Genomic DNA, 18,265 nt, shown 5'->3' with positions numbered 1-18,265 from the left:
TGTGTGTGTGTGTGTGTGTGTGTGTGTGTGTGTGTGTGTGTGTGTGTTTAATATTTATTTTAGGGAGAGTGCAAGTGGGGGAGGGGCAGACAGAGGGGGACAGAGGATCCAAAGCCGGCTCTGCGCTGACAGGCTGACAGTGAGCCTGATATGGGGCGTGAACTCATGAACTGTGAGATAATGACCTGAGCTGAAGTTGGATGCTCAACCGTCTGAGCCACCCAGGTGCCCCACCCCATATGTGTTTTTAAAGTTTATTTATTTATTTTTGAGAGACTGGAAGAGAGTGCAAGTGGGGTAGTGGCAGAGAGAGAGGGAGAGAGAGAATCCCAAGCAGACTGCGCTGTGTGTTAGCCCAGTGTGGGGCTCGGACTCAACGAAATGTGAGATCACGACCTGAGCTGAAGTCATTGCTTAACCAACTGAGCCACCCAGGTGCCCTTTTTTTTTTTTTAATTTATTTTTTTAAGTAATCTCTATACTCAACTTGGGCCCTGAACTCATAACTGCAAGACCAAGCATTGCATGCTCCACCAACCAACTCAGTCAGCCAGGTATGCCTGAAGGTGTTGTTTTATCCCCATACACTCACAATCTACTTTTGCCCTCCTAATTCTGTGCTCTATATGGACATTCCCTAGCTTCCTCCTGACTGAAAGTGGATTATCAGGAGGTATGGATACAAGTAAAAGTGGACATTGACTTTGTGGGATTACCAACACTCAAGGCTCCCAAGTGTCTTTCCTCTCCTTCAGAGGACATTCTTTTTGAAGAGGAAAATGTACTTTTTCATTCTTTAAAGATAGTTTTTGTATATGTATTGGTTGAAAAGTTATATATATCTAATATCAGTCTATTAAAGTATATGTGGGTAATGTGTTATGATTCCCATAGTTCTGTGGTTGAACTGAGTTATTTGTATGGTATTAAGTAAGTTGGATCCTTTGTTTTTGGTTTGATTTTTTTCGAGATTTTTATGTTACAAGAGCCATTTTATTTTATTTTTAATGCTTATTTTTGAGAGGGGGGAGGGGCAGAGAGAGAGAGAGAGGGAGAAAGAAGATTTAAAGTGGGCTCTGTCTGCACGGACAGCAGAGAGCCCCATGCAGGGCTCGAACTCATAAACCGTGAGATCATGACCTGAGCCGAAGTCAGATGCTTAACTGACTGACCCACCCAGGCGCCCGACTAGGGCAGTTTTAGATTCAGTTTGGTTTTTTTGCATTTTTAAATGATTCTTCATATAGCTTTTACAGTCAAATGTTAAGTACAAAAGAATATACCTTTTATATACAACTGGATTGTGACTGTAACTCCTACTAGTGCTAATTGAATTGTGTGACAGTTGTTTTTAGATGAACTATACAAAGTAGAAATATGACTTTACCATAACTGGAGCCACCATCTATTGCTTTAAGCAAAAGATCTCATCAGATGCACGTGCCAAAAGTTGCATGGGTCAGCAGTAGTAGACCATTGGTGGTAGCATCGCTGGAATCGGAACCTGTTTGGGTTGAAAATGGCTCTGGTTTGGCTCTTCCACTTTTGAATAAAGAAATGTTCTTTAGACATTTATTAGAAGGAAAGAGAGAAGTATATTCTCCATCATTTTTGGTATGTCACAGAGTTGAGGTATCCAAAAGTTGTGGAGGTTCCTGGCTTGTCCCAGTACTGGAGATGATAGGGACAGAGGATTTTTCTGGCTAAGTTGGGCTTGTTGTACAGACTGACTTGCTTGTTTTTTAATTGCTGAGAAATTTCTTTTGAAATTTATCTGTGTTTTAAAATCTCTGTTTGAAAGGTAAGCATTTAGCTATTAATATATGTATTGAGTATCTGCTATATGCTAAGTATAGTAAACATGGTGTGGATTATTTTTAAAAAAACACTAATTAAACATGGGCTTTCTGTTAAGGATGTTCTAATCTAGTAAGAAGTAGCTCAGTTGAGTTGGACTTACAATTACCATTCAAAGGCTAAATTTTTTCTCTGAGTTTTTAGCAAGTGGAGTAATAGTCTATGAATACTAGTCTATAAATTAATAGACTAAAAATATCTCTATGACAATTTTATGCAGTGTGGAAAAGTAAGAGAACAACTCAGACCCAAAGTACGTTTTAACCTGAGCCATATATTCAGTAAGGGAGATATTTATGTGTGTTCCTGATTTAAGAAAATTTTCTTTGTCTCTCTTTTCATGGATAGAGTCTTAAAATATTATGCCTTGGTACTTTTTGTTTTGTTTTTCTGTATGGTGGATCACATTATAAAGGGTATCAGGGTGTTTTCTATTTTTTGTGTGTGTGTTAGAGTTTTTACAGTATCAAATATTGCTTGAGAGAGTAATCTGGGGCTTCATTTTAAAAAGGATTTGTTCTTTCAACAAATGTTAATTGATTACCTACTATGTACCAGGCACATTTATATCCTGGGGATACATTAATGAAAAAGATAAGATCCTTGTTTTTATGGAGGTTACAGTTTACCAGCAAAAATAGACAGTGAAACAATAGGTTTTTTTTTAATATTCTTTTTAAGTTTATTTATTTTGAGAGTCACTCACACTTGTGATTGGGGGAGGGGCAGAGAGAGAGGGAGAGAAATTTCATGAACTGTGAGATCATGACCTGAACCAAAATCCAGAGTCAGAGGCTTAACTGAGTGAGCCACCCAGGCACCCCAATAAGTTGGGTTTTTTAAAAAATATATGGACAAGTAATATGCGCACTTGGTAATGATGTATATTTTAGTGAAGTTTGTTTTATAATTTGTTTAGCTCTGTGTCTGTACTATGCCTTTTTGCCTATATTTGTACATGTTTATCTTAATCATTTTCTAAGTAATAGGATTATAGATTTTTATTTTTTCTTTTCTTTTCACATTCCATATAATGATTATGTACTTCTTTGGTAATAACAAAAACATTATTTAAAAGTAGTCTTTTATCAAGAAGTGAAATGGGTGATGGTGGTCAAAATTGGTCAACTTTCAATTATAAAATACATAAGTCATGGGGATGTAATGCAGAGTATGTTGACTATATGTAATAATACTGTATGGTATATTGGAGAGTTGCTAAGAGAGTAGATCACAAAATTTCTCATCAGAAGAAAAAAATTTGAAACTGTGTGCATTGATGAGTCTTAACTAGGTTTGTTGCAATGATCATTTTGCAGTATATACAAATATTGAATCACATTGTATACCTGAAACTAATATAATGTTATATGTAAATCATATCTTTTTAAAAAAGTTTTTAAAAAGTCTTCTGCATGAGTTGAGTATTCCCCATCTTCCTTTGTCTGCTCACTGTACTCCTACCAATCATTAATCACCAGGTGATCTGTGAAATTTTTCCTGCTTTCTCTCTCTCTCAAATTAAATTAACCACTTCCACCTCCTCACCCCATGTGAACTCTTTTGTAGATTTTATAGAGCAATACCTATAAAACTTCTGTGCACTTACAGCCTTGCCTACAAGACTGCAAGCTCCTTGAGGGCAGGAATAAATATTTATGAAATGAATAATTATTTCCCAACTCATTATAGGACCATGTTCTGTTCTAAAACTTTTTTAGAATTAACTCTTATATAACTCTTATATAAACATTTGCCAACATATGAGAATGAGATTCTTTCCATTCCTAGTCGGAAGTAATTGACATATTGGTTAGCACTAGCACTCAAAGTAACCAGATTTCATGTCTTGTTCCATTAGATGTAATATCGTATTTAAAATGAATGCATGGGGGGTGCCTGGGTGGCTAAGTTGGTTAAGTGTACAACTCTTTACTTCAGCTGAGGTCATGATCTCACAGTTTGGTTCATGAGTTTGAGCCCTACATTGGGCTCTGGACTGACAGTGCAGAGTCTGGTTGGGATTCTCTCCCCCCGCCCCCTTTCTCTGTCCCTCCCCCACTCATGCTCTCTGAGTCTCTCTCCCATAATAAATAAATAAACTTTAAAAAAATCTAAATATATGGGATCCCTGGGTGGTTCAGTAGGTTAAGCGTCCGAGTTCGGCTCAGGTCATGATCTTGCGGTCCTTGAGTTTGAGACCCTTGTCGGGCTCTATGCTGATAACTCAGCCTCAGGCCTGCTTCAGATTCTGTGTCTTCTCTCTCTGCCCCTCTCCCGTTCATGCTCTGTCTCTGCCTCAAAAATAAATAAACATTAAAAAAATAAAAAATTAAAATATCTAAATATATTTAAAAAAATAAAATGAATGCATGTAATTAGTTAAAACCTAGTTAAAACCTAGTCACCCTAGTCTGTGATAGTCTAATGCAAGGTGAGCAAAGTATAGCTTGTAGGCCAAATCTGGCCCATTGTCTGTTTTGTAAATAAAGCTTTATGGGTGCACATCCATGCTTATTCGTTTACATAATTGTGGCTGCTTTCACACTAAAGTGGCAGAGGCAAGTGATTGTGGCAAAGAACATAAAGCTTGCACAAACTAAAGTGTTACCTGGCCCTTCACAGAATAAAAAAGAAATTTGTTGATCCCTATTCTAGTGAAGAAAGAAAGATGATTGTGGGTTTGAGTTTTCTCATTATTTATCTAATTTTACACACAACTCTTTAACTGTTACTCTTTTTAGGTTAGGTGAGTATTTTAAATCTTTTCTGTTAACAGAGTGATGATATTACATTGAACTAATTTTTTCCAAGGATAGCCATGGCTTCCTCTGTCTAATTGTCATATGGCAAGGCTGGGATGGGGGCCAAGTGACATAGTAATTGGCAGTAATGGTAAGAGTTGTAATATTGCTGTTAGAATGGCCTCAAAGTCTCATCCAGGTGGACTGGTTTAAGATCTCATTTGGAGGCAGCATCCCCAGGCCTTGGTGAGGATAAGGTTGGGAAAATGGTGATGCCATCTACTTAGATGAAAAAGGATGTATTTATTGAAGGTAGAACTTAAAAATATTTACTTGAGTTATTCAGGGGACAGAGGGTTGAGGAGAACATACTAAAGAATTACCCTACTTAGTAGTGGGTGGAATTACATGCTTGAGCATCAGTCAGTTTCACAGGGAAAGTGTAGAATGTTGGTTTATAAAGCTTTAGCACTTAGAATGCTGGATATGTCCGGGAATTTATTCTGATACTTCTCCTGGTCCTTTTGTCCTGAGCATCCTCACAGTTGACTACAAATAAGTATAATTGCTATTTCCTCAGTGTCTACACGTTAAAAATCTTTCAAGGAAAAAGAGTGAGTTATTCCATATTGTAGCTTGCTTTTGGTGTTTGGAGTTTTGAAGTATAGCAAGATCGTAACACACTGGAGAACTTTGCCTAATAAGAAATACAGTGGAGTTTAATTTATATTCCCATTAACATCCTGTCAAGCTTTACTTTATTAGAATCATGGAGAAGCCATCTCCAGTACTGCTAACTTGGTCCAACATCTGAACACAGACATTCCATAACATTCCTCATTTTAGAGATTTTTTTTGTCCTTTAAATTTTGACTCTGATCTACTGTTTTGTCCTTGTCTTTTTACTCTCATGGCCTTATCATTTTATAGTCCTCTATCTTGTATGCTTATCTGGTTTGATTCATCATGATAACTGTGTCTCATCCTTTTTCTTTAATTTTCCCATATTTTTGACCTCCCTTTCCAACCTAAATTATCTTCTCCATCTTTTATAAAACAAAAATAAATTATAAAAATGCAAAAATGAGGGGCTTTGGAGTGTACATGCTCTACCACAATTCTCTAGGTTAAATAAATGCCTTTATTAATAATTTTACAGTTATTAGAGCTTACTGGTGAGCCAGGCTCTATAGTGAAGTCTTCTACCAAGATTATTTAATTCTCACAACCACTCTGTTGTACAGTTGGTATTTACTCTTTACGGGTAACGTAACTGAGTATTAGAGAGGTAAAGTAACTTGCCTGAAGTCACACATTATTAAAATGGAGGAACGTTTGATACAAAGGTAGTTCATATTGTTGTAGGAATTTAAAACTGAGTAAATCTGGCTTCAGAGCCCTAGTTCTTTACCATTATACTGTCTGTACCCTCAGGTACAATCTTAGTTAGAATTGTAATGTGATCTTCAGTACCATGGTCTTGGTCTGAACACTGAGTAGTGATTTGAATAGTTAGGCTTCTGAGTCATAGCGTGCTTTTCTACTCATTTATGCTTTTTTACTTTTAAAAGTACCAATTTTATTAGTATAAGCCTTATTATAAAAGATACAGTGTTCTAATGGGATACTGAAATATATTAAAAGAAATACAAATTCCTAGGTACAGTTGAATGCCTCAAACACAAACACCTGTTTGTCTTGCGGAGGACAACTCTAGTCTTTCTCTGATTTGGAAATTATTCTCTTCTTGAATCTTTTTGAATCAACACTCCATCTCCTATAGCTGTAACGTTTTGTGCAGTGTGTCATCAAAAGACTCCAGGGTTCGTTCTCCTACTGTTATGACTTCCATTTACCCTAATTAAAGAAGCGTTCTAATTTTTTTCCTTTTAGCTCAGTGGTTTTCAACCTTTATTATAATCAGGTGATTTAATTAACTATTTCTGGCTGCACATTAGAATCATCTGGGGAATCCTTTTGAAAAATACTGATGCCCAGGCCTTAACCACACTCCAATAAATTCAGGGTCCTTGGGGCTTGGGGCCTGGCTTCAGTGATTCTAATGTGTAGCTAGGAATGTCTGTTTTCATTTATTTAGCCTGATACTTTTCTTCAAATTCTGTCTTTTAGTCTGGTTTGTCTGGTATTAGTAGAGCCACTTGGGCTGTCTTCTGGTTACTGCTTTGCATGATGTATCTTCTTCATCCTTTTTTTCTTTTTTTCTGAAGTTTCTAAGAACTTCTCTCTCTCTCTCTCTCTCTTTTTTTTAATGTTTATTTTTTGAGAGAGAAAAACAATGCAAGCCGGGGAGGGGCAGAGAGAGGGAGACAGAATCCAAAGCACGCTCCAGGCTCTGAGCTGTCAGCACAGAGCCCAGTGTGGGCTCGAACCCATAAACCGTGAGATATGACCTGAGCCTAAGACAGATGCTTAATGGACTGAGCCACCCAGGAGCTCCCCTTTTAAAAAATTTTTCTTTTTGTTTTCTTTTGTTTCCTTATTTTTAAGGGCGGGGGTGAGGGGCAGAGAGAGAATAAGACAGAGGATCTGAAGCATGCTTTCTGCGCTGAGAGCAGAGAGCTCAGTGCTAGGCTCAAACTCATGAACCATGAGATCATGACCTGAGCTGAAATCGGATGCTTACAACTGACTGAGCCACCAGGCGCCCCTCATTTTCATCCTTTTAACCTCTTGGGTCTTTGATTCCAAAATGTGTGTCTTGTAGACAGCATATGTTTGTGTCATGTTTGCATGATCATGTTTGTGTGAATCTAGTCATGCAAACAATTATATAGAAGTTTAACTGTTGTAATAGAGGAGGTACTTTGGGAATATAAATGAGCGAGTACCTACCTTTGCCCAGCAGCTATCATAGCATCACTGTAGTCATTGCAGAAATTTAAATGGTTGAATAGGAGATGGATAAGCATTCCAGATAGAGAAGAGCATAAGAAAAGCCATAGAATTCTGAAATAATGTGGGTACAGGAAGTTGCAACTTAATTTCAGGCCTTAGGTTTCTAAAAGATTTGTGGTTCACGAACTTCAGACCATGTGAAAAAATTGGATTTGGACACTGAATTATAAATGCCTTAGCAATATTTTTCTTTATTTAAAGGAAAAAACACATTAAATAAAGGCAACCTGTCACTGACTGACTAAATTCTGTAAAGAGTTCATTTTGCCCTATATACTTTGTATCGTAGAAATTAGCATATAGGAGATGCTTAAATGTTAGTTTGAATAAATGTCCCATATTTCAAATTAGTAATAATGAGTGTTTTAGTTGTTCTTTTCATCTTTTGCTTACTAGAGATTTGTCAGGGTGTAACTATTTCCTTTTGGGGATTTCTTGTAAAGATAGATACTACTGAATCCCCCTCCATACACTATTCCTTCCTTCCTTTTCTTTCCTTTCCTTTCCTTTCTCTTTTCTTCCTTTCCTCCCTTCCTCTGTTGTTTCCTCCCAGACCCTCTTCATCTTGGTTTATAATAGTACCTTAGAATCCTAAAGTGGCAAATCTTTGTATAACCTCTCAGTTTTTTTCTTGGATTACATGGTTGTACCATGTCTTTACTGCATGACAGAACATATGTGTTAATCTCTATCTTCTTATTACTTTTTATAGGAAACTTAGAGTATAGTTTTAAGATCCAGTTTTTCTTTTCTCTTTCCCAAGATAGCTCAGGGAAAAGTCATTATTACTTTTCTGCTGTTGACCTTTTCAAATTAAGGGGCGCCTGGTGGCAGGCTCAGTTGGTTAAGCATCCGACTTTGGCTCAGGTCATGATCTTGCGGTCCACGAGTTCAAGCCCCTCATCGGGCTCTGTGCTGAGCTCAGAGCCTGGAGCTGCTTGGAATTCTGTGTCTCCCTCTTTCTCTGCCCTACCCTTGCTCACACTCTGCCTCTCTTTCAAAAATAAACAAACACTAAAAAAAATTAAAGGGGCACCTGGGTGGCTCTGTCGGTTAAGCATCCAACTTCACCTCAGGTCATGATCTTGTGATTCGTGAGTTCGAGCCCCACGATGGCCTCTGCGCTGACAGCTCAGAGCCTGGAGCCTGCTTTGGATTCTGTGTCTCCCTCTCTCTCTCTGTTACTCCCCTGCTCGCATTCTGTCTGTCTCTCTCCCTCTCAAAAATAAACATTAAAGAAAAAGATTTTTTTAAATCCCCAGCCCCATTTTTCTGAATTGTTTCATGTCTTCACCAGGGGTGACCTGAAATTCTTATTTCTGAAACTAAAATTTTTTGACTTGTTGGAAAGGCATTGGGCAGCTTGAGGGGTGGAGAATTCAGCTACAGGTTGTTATTATATTGTTGGTGAGATATGGCTGTGGGGAGTGAGAAGAAACAGTAGAGAAGTTCCCAGGTTTCTGGTGTAGAGAGTAGGTAGTTAATAGTTCCACTTATTGAAGAAATAAATAGCCGAAAAGCTGCAGGGTTTATGGGGGGAAAGTGCGATTCCCTATTTAAAAAAAATTCCGAGGCACCTGGGTGGCTCAGTCAGTTAAGCATCTGATTCTTGGTTTCAGCTCAGGTCATGATCTTATGGTTCATGGAATTGAGCCCCACATCGAGCTCTGGGCTGACAGTGTGGAGTTTCCTTGGGATTCTCTCTCTTTACCCCTTCCCCACTCTCTCTCTCTCTCTCACTCTCTCCCTCCCTCCCTCCCTCCCTGTCACTCTCAAAATGAATGGATAAACTTTAAAAAAAAAATAAAAATCAGAATTCTAATAACATGAGCACTATTTGAAAAACTAGCCATGTTTCTCTTACAGCGTACTAAAAGCTTATTCTGAATAAACAGATTATGGCAGTCTATCTTATTTTACGGCTCTTTTTGGTTTTTGTGAATTATTTAAGTTGCTGTGCATGTATATGCTATACATAGGTTAAATATACATCTTACATTTTGTCAGGATGGTTTTTTAGAGTGTGTTGTTTATGACTTAAGATAATTAAATTAGCTTTATTAAACTATCTTGGCATTGGTGTCCAGTTTATTCTCTTATAAGTAAAGCTTTCTATAACTGAGTAACTGTCATTTGCATTTATTAAAAAAAAACAAAAAGACACTTGTTGTAATTGTAGAGATTGCTGTGTTCTGCCAGATAAAGGTTTGATAGTTGTTGGACATCTTTTCTGTTCCCCCTTACCCACAAAGAAAGAAATGGAACCTTCTATAAACTGAAATCGCACTCTAAATAGAGAAAAAGAAATGTCAGTGTGGATTGAATCTATTCTATAGATGAAAAATACATAAGTTAATGTGTGTTGTTTGTGTGGGTTGATAGTTGATGAGTAATATTCATTAATCTTGAAAGATCTTCTAGCAGAAATGTTTGAGTTGAATTCTGTTTTCAGAGTGACTCTTTCTCCACTTACACATGCTATTAGACACCAAGTGGTAACTCAGACTTAATGTTTCTTGAGTTACAATTAAATTCTCATCTTATGCCGTTTAATTAGTGAGGGATATTTCCACCGTCTTAAAAGACAAAATGTTACCACTTAAAGAAATTACATATACTTCTTACGCTAGAATCATCAATAATATAAACAGTTTGTATCTACAAGGAAGTTAATACTGGGAGATTTTCTCCATTTCCTCTAAGGTTGATACTAGAGCATAGTAAGTTGCTTATACTGTGTATTGTCAAGCAATGTAAGAATCTTTACAGGCTCCCTCCCTGACCCTCTGAGTCCCACACCCAACCTGCCATATTTTAATTACCTGGGATTTAGTTCCATATTGTCAATCATTTATTTTTATGCTTCTCTGCAATTATTATTATTTTTCATTTTAGAGAGAGGGGGAGAGGGGAGGAGGAAGAGGGAGAGAGAAAGTCTTAAGCAAGATCCATGCCTGCCTCACACTTCACTACTAAGATGCAGGGCTCCATCCGCCACCCTCGGATCATGACCTGAGGTAAAATCAAGAGTTGGTCGCTCAACCCACTGAGCCACCCAGGCACCCCTCTCAGCAATTATTTAAACTAAGCTATATGTTTTAGTAAGTTTATTTGTTCATCACTTTTTTTGGTTCCCACATTTTTCTTTTTTGATTCATTCTTTTGCTATAGTACATTCTTATTCCAACAGGATTTCTACGAGTGAACTTTGAGTTCTTGCATGGCCGAAAATATACTTATTTAGCCCTCTGTTCTGACTACTCATTTAAAGTACAGTATTCCAGAGCACCTGGGTGGCTCAGTCAGTTAAACATCTGACTTTGGCTCAAGTCATATGATTTCAGGATTGATGAGTTTGAGCCTTGCATTGGGTTCTCTGCTGTCAGTGCAGAGCCCACTTTGGATCCTCCGTCTGCCCCCCCTTCTGCCCCTCCCCCACTTGTGTGTGTGTGCTCTGTTGCTCTCCCTCTCAAAAAGATATATATATGTAAAAAAACACGGTATTCCAGTGTTCAAATAATCCCTCCCCTGCAAACTTTGACAATACTGCTCTTTTTTCTTCTAGCACCCACTGTTGCTAGTGAGAAATCTGTCATTCTGACTCTTTTTCCTTTGCAAGTGAGCTTCTTTTCCTTCCTGAAAGATTTTTATAATTTTATTTTAAATCCCTGGAGTCTGACATTTTCTAGGATGTGTCTTTCTCTTTCAGTTGCTTTGATTTTGCGTTTACTTTTTAAGACATTCAAATTACAGATTTATTTGAAGCCTTCTGTGTATTACTCCTGTTCTAGTTCTCTTTCTTCCATTCCCTAAGCAACCACTGTCCTGAAATTTAGAGTTTATTATTCTCATGAACACTTTTATACAAAGAGTATATTTACATATCCATGAACTACATAGTATGGATTTACATGCTTTGAAACTTTACATGTGAGCAGTAGAATACTGTACTCATTCTTCTGCAACTTCCTTTTTTCCCTCTCTCAACACTGTTTTTGAATATATCCATGTTGATTTATATTGTTTTTATTTACTTTAACTGTTGTATAGTATTCTATTACGTAAAAGTGCTGTGTGCGTGTTTTTTTTTTTTTTTAATTGGTGGATGTTAGGTTTACCTTATGCTGTTAAGAGTCATGCTGTAATAAACATTCCGGGCTGCCTGGGTGGTTCAGTCGGTTAAGCATCCGACTTCGGCTCAGGTCATGATCTCATGGTCCGTGAGTTCGAGCCCCGCATTGGGCTCTGTGCCGACAGCTCGGAGCCTGGAGCCTGTTTCAGATTCTGTGTCTCCCTCTCTCTCTGACCCTCCCCCATTCATGCTCTGTCTCTCTCTGTCTCAAAAGTAAATAAATGTTAAAAAAAAAAATTAAAAAAAAAAACATTCCAGTGGCTTTGCCTAAAGTTGGAATTGCTGGGGCGAGGGTATATAAATCTTTATTTGAGCTGTAGTATAGCCTGATTATTTTCCAAAGTGGCTTTATTAATTTACATACCTCCATCAGTGCATGAGGGTTCCCCTTCATCCAGATATTCAGTACTTGGTATTGTCACAGTTTTATGTTTTTGATAATGTGATTGTGAATTTGTTTCTTATTGTTGCCATGATAAAGTTGAGGATTTTTCATATTTTTTGGCCATTCAGTTTTTGCTTTTGTGAATTGCCTTTTTATACTCTTTCCCCTGTTTTCTTTGTGATTGTCTGTTTTTATTGATTTGCCACAATTCTTATTATATTTCAGATGTCAATCCTTTGTCATTTTTATTTGCAATGTGAACATCTCAATACTACTTATTTCTTATACTATTTTTATACTTTCTCTTATTAAACTAAACTTCAAAATTTCAGCGTGGTATCATTGTCAATCCTTTTTTAGTGTTTATACTTTTATATTTTGTTTAAGAAACCTTTCTCATTATGATTCTGAGGCCATAAGATACTCATCTGTATTTCCTTCTAAAAATTTTCAAATTGTAATTTTTTTTTATAACTTTTAAATGTTTATTTAATATTGAGAGACAGAGCATGAGCATGGGAGGGGCAGAGAGAGGGGGGAGACACAATCTGAAGCAGGCTCCAGGCTCTGAGCTATTAGCACAGAGCCCGATGTGGGGCTCGAACTCACAAACCACGAGATCGTGACCTGAGCCAAAGTCAGATGCTTAACTGAATGAGCCACCCAGTTGCCCCTCAAATTGTAATCTTAATTAAACCTCTTAGAAGTTACTTTTGTGTAATATGTGAGGGTTTTTTCCCCTCTCACTAATTTTTTTAATTTTATTTTTTATTAAAAATTTTTTTTTAAGTTTATTTTTGAGAGCGCGTGCACGCACGTACACACGAGTGGGGGAGGAGCAGAGGGAGAGGGAGAGAGAATCCTAAGCAGGCTCTAGTGCTGTCAGTGCAGAGCCCCATTTGGGGCTCGACCTCCCAAACAGTAAGATCATGACCTGAGCCATAATCAAGAGTTGTACACTTAACCAGCTGAAACACCCAGGCTCCCTTCTTGTGCTTTCTTTGTCAGGTTTTGGTACCAGGGTGATACTGGCCTCATAGAATGAGTTGGAAAGGATTCCTCCTTTTCTGGGTTTTGGAGGAGTTTGAGAAGGATGGGAAAATTCACCAGTGAAGCCATCTGATGCTGGACTTTTCTTTGTGGGAAGTTTTTTATTATTATCTCTCTACTTGAATACCCTATGAGTATTCAGATATTCTATTCTTGAGTAAGTTTTGGTAGTTTGTTTCTAGGAATTGCCCTTTTCATCTAGGTTGTTTAGTATACTGACATTCAATGGTCAATAGTCATATCCCTGCATTCATTCCTGACTTTAGTTATGTGAATCTTCATCAGCCAAGCTTCATTTGTCTTCATCAGCCAAGCTAAAGGTTTGTCAATTTTGTTCATCTCTTCAAACAAGCAACTTTTGGTTTCATTGACTATGATTCCATTTATATTAAATTTCCAAATTAGGCAGATCTCTGGAAACAAAATAAATTAGTACTTGGTGGGAGTTGAGGGTGGGGGAATTGGAAGAGATGAGGTTCCTATCAGGGTTGATGGAAATATTCTGTAATTAGGTACTGGTGATGATTGTACAGTATTGCAAAACTACTAAAAACCACAGGATAATACACTTTAAAATGGTGGATTTTATGCTATGTAAATTTTATTTCAATAAACTTTTTTTTTCAAGAGTTAATTGCATGCATATGGGTCTATTTCTGTACCGTATATTCTGTTTTCAGTGATCTATTTGTCTTTTTTAATGTTTATTTTTGAGAGAGAGGGAGAGAGAGTGCATGCGTGTGTACAAGTGGTAGAGGAGCAAAGAGAGGGAGACACAGGAACCGAAACAGTCTCCAGGCTCTGCTCTCAGCACAGAGCCCGACGTGGGGCTCAAACTCATGAACTGTGAGATCGTGACCTAAGCCAAATTCAGACCCTTAACCACCTGAGCCACCCAGGCACCCCAGTCTGTCTCTCCTGAGGCCAGTATCACTCTGCCTTGCTCAGCTCTAGCTTTGTAGCAAGTCTTGAAGTCAGTAGTTTAAGTCCTACAACTTTCTTCTTTTTAAAAGGTGGTTTAACTATTTCAAGTCTTTGCATTTCCATATGAATTTTGGAGTAAGTTTATCAATTTCTTTAAAATATTTCCTGACATTTTTATTGGGATTATGTACAGATGAATTTGGGCAAAATGACACCAAAATGGCATTGGGTCTTCTGATACATGAACACAGTATATCACTCCATTTCTTTAGGTTTTATTTTTTTTTAGCAGTGTTTGATGGTCTTCCACATCTCTTGTCACACGTGTCCATAAATACTTTGGTTTTTTATGATAGTCTAAACGTATTGCTGATACATATAAAAAACATGATTGATTTTTTTTTTGTATATTGGTCTTGTATTCTGCAATCTTACTAAACCCAGTCATTTTAAATAGCTTTTAAAAAATGATTCTTCATAAATGATCATGTCATCTGTAAATACGGTTTTACTTCTTTGTTTCTCATCTGGATGCCTTTGATTTTTTTTTGTTTTTTCTTGTTAGAACTACACACAGAGTGGTAAATATAAATGGTGATTATGGACATTCTTGCCTTCCTGATCTTAGGGGGAAAGCATTCAGTTTTTCACCATTAAGTCTGGTGATAACAAGATTTTTCACTATGTCCTTATACAGGCTCAGAAAGTTCCCTTCTATTCCTAGTTTGCTGAGAAATTTTATCTGGAATGCATATTGGATTTTGTCAAAATTTTTGAAATATATTGAGATGATTATGACTTTTCATTTTAAGTTTGCTAATGTGGCAAATCACACTCATGGATTTTTAAAAACCAGTCTTGCATTTCTGGGAGGATAAACCCCACTTAAGTCATTGGTGTGGACTGAATTTTGTATATCGAAATTTACATTTCGAAGCCCTAACACCCAGTGTGACTCTGTCTGGAGGTAGGGTCTTAGGTGGTAACCAAGTTTAAATGAAGTCCTAAGACTAGGGCCCTAACGTGATAGGACTGTGATATCTTATAATAACAGGAGGAGAGATCTCTTTCTCTTTCTCTGCCATGTGAGAACACAGTGAGAAGGTGGTTGTCTACAAGCCAGAAGAGAGCTCTCACCAGAACTTGACCATGCTGGTACCCTCGTCTTGGACTTCCAGCCTCAAGAACTGTGAGAAAATAAATTTCTGTTGTTTAAGCGACCCAGAACAGACTAAGACAGTCTTTTTGAATTATCCTTTTCATGTATTTGCTAAAATTATGTTAAGAAATTTTGCATTTGTGTTCACAAGGGGTATTACTCTGTAGTTTTCTTTGTTTTGATGTGTTTATCTGATATTGTTATCAGGGTATAATGTTGACCTCATGGAAGGAATTGCAAAGCATTTCCTCCTTTTCATTTTTCTGGAATAATTTGTATAGATTTGGTATACTTTGAATCTTTGGCTTCATTCACCATTGAAACCACCTGGGCCTGGAGTTTTCTTTATGGGGAGATATTGAAGATTTAATTTCTTTAATAGGTATAAGACTATTTATTTTATCTGTTTCCTTTTGGATGAGCTTTGGTAATATGTTTCTTTCAAAGAATTATCCCAGTTCATTGAAGTTATAGAATTTATCAGGAAAAAAAAGAAAAGAAAAAAGAGAATTTATCATCATACATTGCTCATAGTGTTCTGATTATATTTTTCGTATCTATAGTATCTAATCCATTTTGTTTCTGACATTGTTAATTTGCGTCTCCTTTTTTCCCCCACCTGCTTAGTCTGGCTAGAGGCTTATCAATATTTTTTTTTCCTCAAAGAACCAGCTTTTGGTTTCATTGACTTCTGCTACTTATTATTTCCTTTCTTCTCTTTATACTGTGTTTCATTTGCTCTTATTGTAGTTTCTCAAGGTAAAAGCTTTGGTCATTGATCTGAAACCTTTTTAAATATAGGTTGTTAATTCTATAAATTTCTCTGCTTCTTTTAGCTGCATGCCACAAAACTTATACGTATTGTATTTTTATCTTGTTTGGTAAGTTTTTCACTTTCATTTCTTTAATTTTACCCCTCCTTTTTTTTTTTTTTTTAGCAGTGTTTAATCTAGTTTATATCCTATTCAGGACTTTTTAATATCAGAAAGTGGTTTTCCTCTGAAGAATTTTTATTAGTTTTTTTTGTTTTTTATATAATCCATGTCTTCATTCCACATATTCAGTCTTTCCTCTAGTTTCTTGACCATATAGATTATAGTCATTTATAATCCTATAACTTTTCATGTCTTTTAATTTTATTATTATAGAATTAATATAACCTTGTAAGTCACTTAATGGTTAGATATACTTTTTTTCTTCATACTATGGGTTTAATTTTTCTGCTTTCTTTGCTTGTCTGGTAATTTTTGATTAGATAGTAGACATTATAATTTTACTATATTAGATGACAGATTTTTTAAAAATTAAGTATAGTTGCCATATAATGTTACATTAGTTTCAGGTGTACAACATAGTGATTCAACAATTCTGTAGGTTACTCTGTCCTCACCAAGGTAAGTTCAGTCACCATATGTTATTGCAGTGTTGTGGACTATATTCCCTATGCTGTACTTTTCATCTCCAGGACTTATTTATTTTATAACTGAAGTTTGTACTACTTAATCTCCTTCACCTATTTTGCCCATCCCTGGCCCACTTACTCTTTGGCAACCACCAGTTTGTTCTTTGTTTATTCATTTGTTTTGTCTTTTAGATTCCACAAATAAGTGAAATCGTATGGTTTTTATCTTTCTCCAACTTACTTTACTTAGTGTAACACCCTATAGGTCCATCCATATTGTCGCAAATGCCAAGATTTCATTCTTTTTTTTCTTGGCTGAGTAATATTCCATTGTGTATATATACCATATGTTCTTTATCTGTTCATCAGACACAGATGAGTTGTTTCCACATGTTGGCTATTGTAAATAATGCCATAATATATGCTAGATTTTGTGTGTGTGTGTGTGTGTGTGTACACTTAAATTCTTGAGCTCTGGGACATGGTTCATCTACTTGGAAACCGAGCCAAAGTTGGACACTTAACTGACTGAGCCACCCAGGCGCCCTTCAGTATCTTTCTTTCAAACTTTAAGTGAGGTTGGATGTTTGTTTATTCTAGGGTTAATATTTTTCCTATTGACACAAGATTCATTTTTCTGTTAAGAGTCAGATACTAAATATTTTAGGCCTTGTAGACTATAGAGTCTCTATCACTACCTATCCTTTCTGTTGCAGTGTGGAAGCAACCACAGAGAGTATTTAAATGAATGAGCATGGTTGTGAACTTATTCTTAGATACTGTAATCTGAATTTCATGCAATTTTTCAGTTATTATGAAATATTACCTTCTGACTTTTTTTGGCTGTTTAATAATGCCAAAACTATTTTATTTTTTAATTTAGTTTTATTTTATGTTATTTTATGAGAGTGGGAGCTAGCGAGCATGAGCTGGGGAGGGACAGAGGGGGGAGAGAGAGAATCTCAAGCAGGTACCATGCTCAGTATAGAACTTCACTTGGAGCCTGATCCCATGACACTGGGATCCTGCCCTGAGTGAAATCAAGAGTTGGATATTCAACGAGCCACCCAGGTGCCCTAATGCAGAAACCATTCTTAGTTCTTGGGGTATACAGGAATAAGTGTGGGATGTAATTTGTCCGTTCTAACCAATGCTATTTGATGTGTGAACTTTTCCATTGTAGCTGTTAGAGACAGGACTTGCTCATAGACCTCTGTGGGCAATGGGCATTGTTCCCTCTATTCCTTTTGGGTGATTCTTTCTGTGATCTTGGGTAGTTTCCTCACATACATGCACTGATCAATACTTTGATATAAAGGTGCAGAGGGAACTGTTTTTAGATTTCCAGAGTGCCCTCTACAGTTTTCTCCTGTGTCGCTGTACTCGATGAACTCCAGTTCATGTCTCTAGTTTGCCTTCTTGACTTCCAGCTTCATCTCTTTGGCCTGGGAAGATTGCCAAGTTTTGACCAGGTCCTCCTTCTTTGCCTCTTTACCCAGGTAGTACACTGGGGCAATTATAGGGCTTATATCCTTTGTTTCTCATCTCTAATGTTCCCTTTCTTTTGTTGCTTCTTGTATAATGTCTTAAGTGCCATTGTTTCATATATTCTGTTTCATTGCTTAGTTGTTTCAGCGAGTAAGATCAGTATAGTTCCTGTTACTTCATATTTATTGCAAATGCAAGCACATTACTT

General features: G+C 36.9%; 1 protein-coding gene across 3 annotated transcripts in view; it reads left to right on the top strand.

Moving 5' to 3' along the window:
• RSF1 (remodeling and spacing factor 1) overlaps window positions 1-18,265 on the top strand; it is a 160,601-nt gene that overhangs the window by 4,919 nt on the left and 137,417 nt on the right. Inside the window, exon 1 of one of the 3 annotated variants that reach the window (XM_049619711.1) lies at window positions 14,495-15,197. The exons of the other annotated variants lie outside the window; for them this stretch is intronic. Coding sequence (XP_049475668.1) covers window positions 15,158-15,197 — 40 coding nt within the window. The 5' untranslated portion in view covers window positions 14,495-15,157. Of the gene's footprint in view, window positions 1-14,494; window positions 15,198-18,265 lie in introns of those variants that run through there. 3 annotated transcript variants of the gene reach the window in all.

Source organism: Panthera uncia, chromosome D1 (assembly GCF_023721935.1).
Source record: "Panthera uncia isolate 11264 chromosome D1, Puncia_PCG_1.0, whole genome shotgun sequence".
In the NCBI taxonomy this organism is placed as follows: domain Eukaryota; kingdom Metazoa; phylum Chordata; class Mammalia; order Carnivora; family Felidae; genus Panthera; species Panthera uncia.
The sequence above is the reverse complement of the archived record's forward strand: the minus strand, read 5'-3'. Positions and strand labels throughout refer to the sequence as shown.